At 33.9% G+C, this 10,704-nt stretch overlaps 1 protein-coding gene across 1 annotated transcript; it reads left to right on the top strand.

Moving 5' to 3' along the window:
- Nucleotides 1-5,105: 5,105 nt before the first annotated feature.
- LOC111378483 (COP9 signalosome complex subunit 5a-like) lies at nucleotides 5,106-10,324 on the top strand. The gene is made up of 6 exons (XM_023001690.1): nucleotides 5,106-5,624; nucleotides 7,471-7,752; nucleotides 7,831-7,978; nucleotides 8,109-8,191; nucleotides 9,674-9,751; nucleotides 9,851-10,324. The coding sequence occupies exons 1-6, from the start codon at nucleotides 5,223-5,225 to the stop codon at nucleotides 9,938-9,940; spliced, it is 1,083 nt and encodes a 360-aa protein (XP_022857458.1). The 5' UTR covers nucleotides 5,106-5,222; the 3' UTR covers nucleotides 9,941-10,324.
- The last annotated feature ends 380 nt before the right edge of the window (nucleotides 10,325-10,704 follow it).

The following is a 10,704-nucleotide window of genomic DNA, read 5'->3' as shown; positions in this document are numbered from 1 at the left end:
ACATCTCTTAACTTTTGTAAACGACATGTCCATCTTACAAATAAAATGAGTTCAATTTATTGGTTCTCAGGGCATAAATGTGTCATGATTGCATATACTAGTGTTTATAGATAGAACAACACAAGTGTCATCTAACAGCTCTTATGCCGTTCTGTTGATTTCTCTAATAATTTGCTTATTTTCCAACGTAATGACCTCAAACACTAGATCCCTTAAGAAAGATAGAAAGGTTGACCACGTTACAAGAATGGTTGATTCGACATAGATTATACGATATCGAGTTGGTGAAATCATAAGTCATTGTATTAATTCGTTAGAAAATATAATTAATAAGCACATCTCACAACTTTTGGAAACGGAACGCCCATCTTTCAACTTAAATTAGTTCAATTCATTGGTTCTCGAGGCATGGATGGATCGTGGTTGCGTATACTTGTGTTTATAGACAGAAAGACACGAGTGTCATTTAACGACTCTTATGTCATTTTGTTGATTTCTTAAATATTTTGCTTATTTTCCAACGCAACGACCTCAAACCATGGATCGTCTAACTTAAAAAAGTCAGAAAGGTTGATCACGTAACAAAAGAACGATTGAATTGACATAGATTATACGATATCGAGTTGGTGAAATCACAAGTCATTGTATTGATTCGTTAGAAAATATAATTAATGAGTAGATCTCACAGCTTTTGTAAATGGAATGCCCATCTTTTAACTTAAATGAGTTCAATTTATTGGTTCTCGAGGCATAGATAGGTCGTGGCAGTGTATATTTGTGTTTATAGACAGAACGACAGAAGTGTCGTTTGACGATTTTTGTGTCGTTCTGTTGATTTCTCAAATATTTTACTTATTTTCTAATGCAACGACTTCAAATTTTGGATCCCCTAACTTAAGAAAGTCAGAAAGATCGATCACGTGATATAAAACGATTGAATTGACATACGTTATACGATATCGAGTTGGTGAAATGATAAGTTATTGTATTAAATCGTTAGGAAATATAATTTATGAGCACATCTCTCAATTTTTGTAAATAACATGCCCATCTTTCAACTGAAATTAGTTCAACTTATTGGTTCATGGGGCATGGATCAGTCATGACTGCGTATACTCATGTTTATAAACAAATGACAAATAACAGTAGAATTCACATATATTATATGATATAGAGTGGAAAAATTACAAGTCGTTATCTACATTCGTTAGAAAATATAATTAACGAACACATTTCTCAAACTTTGTACACGATGTGTGCATCTTGTAACTTAAATTAGTTCAAATCATCGATTATCGGGGATTGGAGGGATCGTTGCGGCTTATACTAGTGTTTAAAGACAGAACAATCAAGTGATGTTTAACGGCACTTGTGACGTTCCTATTATTTTTTTGATATTTTGCATATTTTCTACTACAACGACCACAAGCTTAGAACCCTCTAACTTAAGAAAGTCGGAAATATTGACCATATGATGAATAACGGTAGAATTCACATAGATTATATGATATAGATTTGGAAAAATCACAAGTTGTTATCTACATTCATTAGTAAATATACTTAATGAACACATCTCTCAAACTTTGTACACGACTTGTCCGTCTTGCAACTGAAATGAGCTCAAATCATCGATTATCGAGTATGGAACGGGTCGTAGCGGCTTATATTAGTGTTTAAAGACACGACGACACAAGTGACGTTTAACGACACTTGTGCCGTTTTGATGATTTTTCCAATATTTTGCATCTTTTCCACTATAACAACCTCAAGTATTGGACCCCCTAACTTAAAAAAAAAAAAATCAAAAATTTTGACCATGTGACAAATAACGATAGAATTCACATAGATTATACGATATAGAGTTAGAGAAATCACAAATTGTTATTTACATTCGTTAGAAAATATAATTGATGAGCACATCTCTCAAACTTTGTACACAACATGTCCATCTTGAAACTAAAATGAGCTCAAGTATTTGATTATTGAGGATAGGATGGATCATGGCTATGTATACATAGACAAAACGACACGTGTCGTTTAACAACTCTTGTGTTGTTCTATTGATTTCTCAAATATTTTGCTACTTTTTAAATGCAACGACCTCAAATATAGATCCCTTAACTTAAGAAAGTTATAAAGGTTGATCACGTGACAAAGACCAGTTGAATTGACATAGATTATACAACATTGAATAGGTGAAATCACAAGTCATTGTTGAATCGTTAGAAAATATAATCAATGAGCACATCTCTCAACTTTTGTAAACGGAATGTTCATATTACAATTGAAATGAGTTCAACTTATTAATTCTCGAGCCATGGATGGGTCGTGGCTACGTATACTCGTGTTTGTAGACCGAATGACACAAGTGTCGTTTAACAGCTCTTGTGTCGTTATGTTGATTTCTCAAATTTTGTTTCTTTTCCAATGTAGCGACCTCAAACTTGGATCCCCTAACTTAAGAAAGTTAGAAAGGTTGATCACGTAACAAAGAACAGTTAAATTGACATAAGTTATACGATATCGAGTTGGTGAAATCACAAATCATTGTATTAATTTGTAGAAAATATAATGAATGAGTACATCTCTCAATTTTTGTAAACGACATATCTATCTTGCAGTTGAAATAAATTTCGAGGTTATTTATACTCGTGCTTATATATTGAATGACACAAATGTATTTTTCTTTAAGTAACAAAACAAGTGCCGTTTTCATGAAGAAATTATATTTCGATAACGGCACTTGTGTCGTTCTTTTTATAACTTTTCATCTCAATAACGGCAGAAGTGTCGTTCTTAATGACATTTTCATCCTCTAAGCGGCACTTGTTCCGTTCTTTTAGAACTTTTAATTTCAATAACAGCACACGTGTCGTTTTCAATGACCTTTCTTCCTCAAACATTGGATTTGTAAAGTACGCGAGAAAAATAAATCATGTGACAAAGAATGATTGAAATTATGTAAATTTATTTGATATAAAGTTGTTGAAAGTACAAGTGATTCTATTATTTTCAACAAAATAAAAGTAATAAGCATATCTAGGGGTGGGCACGGGTCGGTTCGGTTCGGTTCTAAAGAGAACCGAACCGAACCAAACTTTTCGGGTGTCTAGTAAATGGAACCGTCGGGTCCAAATATAATTATGGAACCGTTCGGGTTCGGTTCCATTCGGTTCAGTTCCGTTCCGTTCCGTTCCGTTCTGTACTATAATTAAATTTTTTAACATTTATAACAACATTATATAAATACAACTAATGATACATTCAATGATTTTGGAATGTCAAAGACTAGTAAACTACCTTGTTCAAATGATCATTACGATCAAAGTTTCGGTCGGCGGAGGTCACAGTGTCGATCGAAGATTGTATAGGTTTGGGAATATTAGCGAGGCTGCGAGAGTGAGTGCGAGAGTCGAGACAACATTATGCACTCTAGTGTAGGTGTTTAGGGTTATTTAGTGGATTTGATCTTTTTTGGCTAAGAAATGAAACAATAAAATGTGTAATTGGGCTAAAAATTAAAAAATTAGAAATGAAACAAATTATTGGGCCATAAATCTGGATTTAGAAATCGTTAATTTGTTAATTTGTTTAGAAAAAATTAAAATTAAAATAATTTGATTTACTCAATATAAAAAAAAATTAGAAAGATTCGATTCTTATTTGATTTTTCGGTTCTTGGTCTAGAACCGAGAATCGAACCGTACCCGCCGGTTCTCAATTCAGATACCCGTTCGGGTATTTAATTTGACAAAAATCGTCAAGTTCGGTTCAGGTTCAGTTCGGGAGATTTACCTAGCTCTAAGCATATCTCTTAGAACTTTTAATTCCGGTAATTACGCTAATACCGTTCTCATAGACTATTCATCTCAACAACGACACAAGTGTCATTTTCATAGACAAGTATATTTACAGGCATAATGATAGCTGTAAAGTTCTTATAGATGTTCTCATCATGGTAGCGGCACAAGTGTCGTTCTCATGAATAAATAAATTTACAATCATAATGACAGTTGTACCATCATTGGGAAGCTAGACTGACAATTAATGAGCATATTTCTCAACTCATATTCATAGATAGAATGCAGAATGGTCGTTTCATTTCAGTAACGGCTATTGTATCGTTCTATTGATTTCTCATATATTTTGGTTTTATTCCAACACAATGATTTCAAACATTGGACCCCCTAACGAAGCATAAACATTTTCATGTCAGTAACATACGTTAGGGAGTTTATTATTGAATGTTGTTTTGTTGAAAAAATCGAATATAGGTGAAACTTTCGGAATGACACAAGTACCGTCATTGGACATGAAAACGACACTTGTGCTATTACGTGCATAAATACAAGTATAAGTAATTACGGTCCGTTTGTTCCCTAAAAATAATAAGTGAAACTTATTTTTATTGTAATATGTACATGACACATACAAAAGTTGATAAATATATTCATTAATTTAATCGACACATATGAGTGTTATGATTTTTGCTTTTACCATTTCAATAATATAAAATATGTCATTTCCATCGTTCTTTTTGACTAGTCAATCTTTTTATATTATATACGTTAGCAAATCCATTATTAGATGTCATTTTATTGAAAAAATCAAACTACAGCAGATAACGATTGTAGTGTCGTTTTACTTTACAGATAACGACTGAAGTGGTGTTCTGTATTTCGTACATTCAATGGTTGCATATAATATAAAAAACACACTAATTACCAAAACAATACCAACTAAATATTGTTTAATAATAAAAATACAATATAGATGCGATTTCTAAGAATATATTTTTCCGCTTAAAAGATACCCCAAATAAGTGAAGAAATATAACAAAGAATATAATTTTGAAGAGAAGAAAATAAGTTATTGTAATTTTGAAGATAAAAAAAATTGAAGAAGATGAAAATAGGAAGAAGAAGACGTTATTTAAAAAAAATTAGGGTTTTAAGGTAAATTTGGAGGAGAAATGACAGGATAAAATGAGAAAAACTAAAGGAAAATTTTCTTATTTTGCCAACTAAAATATTTTATATTTTTTTATTTATTTTTATTATTGATCAAAGTCATTTAACCAAATATATTGTTAAATTAGGCTCATGTGCCAAATACCCGACTTTGATAAGTGGCCATCCCAACTCATTTTTTCTTCCTTTTTCCTCAAAAATCAAAATAAACACAACCGTAACTGCGAATTTGCGCAAAAGAACCCATTAACAATGGATCCCTTCTCCTCGGCGGCGATTGCCCGTCAAACTTGGGAACTGGAAAACAATATAGTCACCACCACTGCCGCCAACGACAACTCCGCCGCGTCGGACGCAATATTCTACTACGACGGGGCGGCGCAGGATGCTTTCCAGCAAGAAAAGCCGTGGGCCAACGATCCACACTATTTCAAACGCGTTAAAGTCTCTGCACTCGCCCTCCTCAAGATGGTTGTCCATGCCCGCTCCGGCGGCAACATTGAGGTCATGGGACTCATGCAAGGAAAGACCGATGGTGATACTATAATTGTTATGGACGCTTTTGCCCTCCCCGTTGAGGGAACTGAAACTAGGGTAAATGCCCAAGCTGATGCCTATGAGTACATGGTCGATTATTCCCAGACTAACAGACAGGTGGGTGGGTTTTTGAATTCATGCGTTAAATGAAATTGTGCGGTAAAATATTAAGGCATTTGATGTTATTATAATTATTATCATTCCAATGTGTTGTGACTACTAGAATTCTGGCTGCTAATGCTCTATTAAAGTTGTTTTTGTACATTTTTTTTTTTTGGGTGGCTATTTATGTTGGAAAAGTTACATACCTGCTGTACTTATTTCGGAGCAATTATAGTAGTTTTTTGTGTCAAGTGGTCAGTGATGATATAGGGGAAATCTTTGGCGTTCGGAAAAAAAATATTTGCTTTTCAATATTGACTTAAAATAATCTGTGGATATTTAAGTATGTTTGCAATGATAGGTTGGGGTAATCTGTGGATATTAGGAGTTAGACTACGATAGTTTGGGGAAATTTTGTCTGTTGAGTGTGTGACAAAATTATGTATGCCTTTCGATGAGGAAGCACGGTAATGAAATCCTACACTTCCCATAAGTAATGTGGTGCGATCATATGGATGTTTGTGTTTAATTATTTAACACTGATCCCGAAGAGACAGCCCATTCCCAGAACTTCTCTCGGTTGTTTTTTGCTAGTCCTGGAGGAAATTTGTTAATGAGTATAATTTTGGAAATGTGAAGTACTTAATAGAAGTAGAAGATATACCTTGTGATTAGATGGTTTCAGGTTCTAAAGGAAATTTAAAACAAGATACTACATTTAAAGCAAAGAGTACCTGGATCTCAATCCTTGGAGATCTTTGAGCTCCAGAATTAAAAGGATTTGAGGATTCCGTTAAGCTTTTTAAGTTTAAACTGGTAATTTACTGAACGCAGAGGTTTTTATTTGTTTAGCATCTGAATCCATATACTTTTGAAGGCAAGCCTGAAATTTAATAATGGATCTAGTCTTAATGGTTTAGAATTTCTTTATCGGCATTGCTTTCAAAGTCAATGTTCGATAAATTACTACTTTCTTATGACGAGATTTTAAAATATTGAATTGTCCAGTACTTAATTAGTGTTTTAAAATTCCTTTACAGGGGAAATTTGTATGCATATATAATTTATTTGAAGTCTGTTCATATGTTCCATATGCATTTAGAAATTAGTAAATTAGCTTAAGAGTTAAAAAATTTAAGCACTTCATGGTAAACATCTCTTAAGTCTTGTATGATTTATTTTCAATGTTTTTAAAGGATAAGTTACTACTGGCTTGTAACTAGTCTATTGGTACTGAAAATTAGCTTAAATTTGTTTGAAGAAAAATATTGATATTTCCCTTGTTTATAAAAATGATTTAGTCTTTTCTTCTAAGATTGGGATTAATATCAGTTAGATAGTCCATAGGATCCTTTTCTTGTTTACTTTGACAACAATATTTTCTTAAAGAAAAACGAGTACAGTTAGGCAACAAACTTTATTCTGGAGTACAATTTAGAAGGGAGATTACCTGGGAAAGTTGAATACATAATTCAACATCGCAGAGTTCTTTATTTGCTCGATGGTTTTACCAGATGATGAGGTCATCTGTCATTAATTATCACTTTATTTACTCTAATTTTTGGGCCTTTTTCTAATAATCTCTTAGTGGCCCTCTCTCCTCATTTTTTTTCTGGTGATGAGCTATCTGGCAGTGCAATTTAGTAGCGCGACATCAAGTCATTGATTTTTCTTTTTACATTTTTTCCTCCTCTGAAAGTCTACATCAAATCATTTTTCTGCATTACACTTATTACCAATTGAATTTTCTTATGTCTAAAATTTTATAAATCGCTATCTAGATTTTGTTCTCCTTAGTGTTATGTTATTTCTCTAAGTATCCTTTTTTTTAATTGTCTCACATTTAATTTTGTGGATGAAGGCGGGTCGACTTGAGAATGTTGTCGGGTGGTACCATTCCCATCCTGGTTATGGATGTTGGCTTTCTGGCATTGATGTTTCCACACAAATGCTTAACCAGCAATATCAGGAGCCCTTCCTAGCAGTTGTTATTGATCCAACAAGGACTGTTTCAGCTGGCAAAGTTGAGATTGGTGCTTTCAGGACATACCCAGATGGATACAAACCTCCAGATGAGCCTGTCTCTGAGTATCAGACAATTCCCTTGAACAAAATTGAGGACTTTGGTGTGCATTGTAAGCAGGTGATGACTTGTTAAAAATGTATGGCTCTCAAACTCTTTTGCATAATTTTCTTAGTCTAATCTTGTTATGTCTTGCAGTATTATGCATTGGATATTACATATTTCAAGTCATCTCTTGATTGTGAACTCCTGGATCTTCTGTGGAATAAATATTGGGTGAACACCCTTTCTTCTTCTCCTTTGCTTGGTAATGGAGACTATGTTGCTGGTCAAATCTCAGATTTAGGTAATTTTCTTTCTAATATTTCGAGTCCTTTATTTCTTTCCACCATCATTTGATCTTCAAAAATTGCTATAGGTATGTCGGTTGTCGTGTAAATTCCATTTATGTAATTAATGCATCTGATGTCATGCAGCTGAAAAACTGGAGCATGCTGAAAATCAATTGTCTCATTCGCGCTTTGGACCCTTGATAGCTCCTGCTCAAAAGAAGAAAGAGGTCAGAAAAACTATAACTTTTGCTTCCTTTATCACATAGACTATTTGACTGTCAGGTAGACATCGTTGCCTGGTTTTTTGTATTAAATATTCTTTTATATGTTAAGCTCTTTTCTGTTTGTCTTTTGTAGTTCACAATTATCTTCATGGACGAAATTGTTTTTGAGTCTATTGATAGTGAATGTTGTTAATGCTGAACAAGAATTTTCTCCATGCTTTTTAAACTTCTACCATGCAAGATTGGGATAATTTTATGTACTGGAGAATCTAAGATATTTTTTTTCCTGGAAATATTAAAGAAAGTTACTGTCATATGTTACATGATTAGAGTATTAGTTGTCTTGACAAGGATGTGCTTGTTTCTTTCTGAGGTTCTCTGCCATTAATCAGTCTTCAGCTCGAAAAGGATGTGCTTGTCTCTTTCTGAGGTTCTTTACAATTAATCAGTCTTCAGACAGAATTCTATTGAAGGATTAACAGAGGTTTGAATTGGCGTTGTAAAGTGCTTTGATCATTATGTTTTGGGGTCTTGCGGATAGTAACTTCTACCAGTTAGTAAAACATGCTACCTCAGTTCCCACATAACAGTTATTATCTATTTTGTTGAGCTAGTTGTTGTCATGTAATTCAAGCTATTTTAGAATCAAAATGAAAAAATAGTGATTTGCAACATGTTTCTGTCCTTGATGTTACAAGAGAAGTTGCATGTGCAAAATTTACTATTTAAGAATAAGAAAATATATTGTGTTGTACAATATGTAGCCATCCTCATGTTACAAGATAAATTGCACATGCAATATGTAAATTTTATAATACTGGCAGTTCTTTTATATGAGAGTATGGACTATATTACCGGATATTCAGCCTCGCAAAATTCGAAACAACTTTGATCTTTTGGCCCTATATTTATTATTGCTCTTGCTAAATTCGCGAGTGAACATATTTGATATATTCCTAATTCTGTAGTTACCCTTAAAACTCCATAGATCTTGAAACTCTTGCTTGTATGCATGTTACTGTTAACACTTAGCAGTATAGGTTGACTGCTAGCAGGAACCGTATGCCTTCATTTAAGCTGCCAAACAACTCTTTTTAAGTGGTGACGTACTTATTAACCATTAAATGACATTTCCCAATCCTAGTGGACTTAAGGATCTGAAATTGCTCAAAGAGGCTTGTTGGGTGATTTTTTTGCTGGTCAAGGAGATGAATACAGTTAATTCACAATGCAATTATGGCCACTGTTTTTGTTTGCCAATCTAAAATTATTCTGGACATGGAGATCGAACTTTAGAGTCTGGGTTGTCCTATTTTTGCAACGTCTTGCTTTAAAAATGTAACTGTTCATTGCCTCATCTTTTATCAGCCCATCAGGAATGACCATTTATAAGTATATGTATGCATATATTCGTAGCGCAATAATCTGTCCAACCCTTCTGCTTTCTTTGATATTGCCCTTGACCGATAATTTTCGCTGTTTCAGGAAGAATCTCAACTCGCCAAGATTACTCGTGATAGTGCAAAGATAACTGTTGAGCAGGTTCATGGTTTGATGTCACAGGTAAACAGCCTTGTTTACATCATTACACTGCTTACACACTGATAGATTATAGTTACAGGATTTTGGGTTAACCGATGCCGGTTTATCCTACTCTTTTAGGTTATAAAGGATATACTTTTCAACACAGTTCGTCAGTCCAATAGATCTCGGGAAGAGTCATCTGGTCCTGAACCAATGGTTGAAACCTAATCTGATGGTTGACAAATTGTGCCTTCTGGACTTTATCTTGGATTTTCTTGGAAGTTCTTGCATTTGCAAATGCTACTAGCTGTACAACGACTAGACTTTGTCAAAATATGGCTTCAGAAAATGAGAGTTTATGCTTATGTTCCATCTTTTGTACTTCGAGATTACTGTCAAGTAATTTGATCGTTATCTTCTATGGTTGTGACTCTCCAACATATGTATTCTTGCCGAGCTAGGGGCTCTTTCTACTTGGGTTATTGGCGTAGGTACATTGAGCTATTAACTTGTACTCAAATCGATCTTACACTTGATCAACTCGAGCTTACTTACTAGATGTCATTTGATCACTACACTTTTAGCTCGACTGCATGTGACCAAGTCGAATAACACTGTATGTGGTTGACTTTATTTTTACGATGTGGTGCAAAATGGATGAAAAACTCTATAGAAATACAATTTTGTTAAAAGTGTCAAATGCATTGTTGGCAATGTCATGTGACATTCTATCATGTTATGTACAAGAATTTTGTACACACAGCGAAGTATATGAAAGTATTCAAAATAATGCAGAATAAAAAGGGTTTTGCTAGAAAAACCTAAGATGCAGCATACTTTAAAGCTCAATCTAGGGATGACAACAGGGTGGGTTTTCATACCTCGCCTTGCCCCGCCCCGCTTTAGATGAGGCGTGGGGCGGGGTGACTTTTTGTCTCATTTGTTGTCTTGTTTAATTTTTATTTTTTTTTACATTTTCAAAATTTCGAGTT

This window comes from Olea europaea, unplaced genomic scaffold (assembly GCF_002742605.1).
Source record: "Olea europaea var. sylvestris unplaced genomic scaffold, O_europaea_v1 scaffold1819, whole genome shotgun sequence".
In the NCBI taxonomy this organism is placed as follows: domain Eukaryota; kingdom Viridiplantae; phylum Streptophyta; class Magnoliopsida; order Lamiales; family Oleaceae; genus Olea; species Olea europaea.
This window is presented reverse-complemented; position numbering and strand designations above follow the sequence as displayed.

Bases quoted from the DNA above. Each gene is read 5' to 3' on its own strand.
- LOC111378483 (XM_023001690.1), top strand. From the start codon at position 5,223: ATGGATCCCTTCTCCTCGGCGGCGATTGCCCGTCAAACTTGGGAACTG. The intron at 7,753-7,830 runs GTGATGACTTGT...TATGTCTTGCAG, and splicing joins TTGGTGTGCATTGTAAGCAG to TATTATGCATTGGATATTAC. The intron at 9,752-9,850 runs GTAAACAGCCTT...CTACTCTTTTAG, and splicing joins TTCATGGTTTGATGTCACAG to GTTATAAAGGATATACTTTT.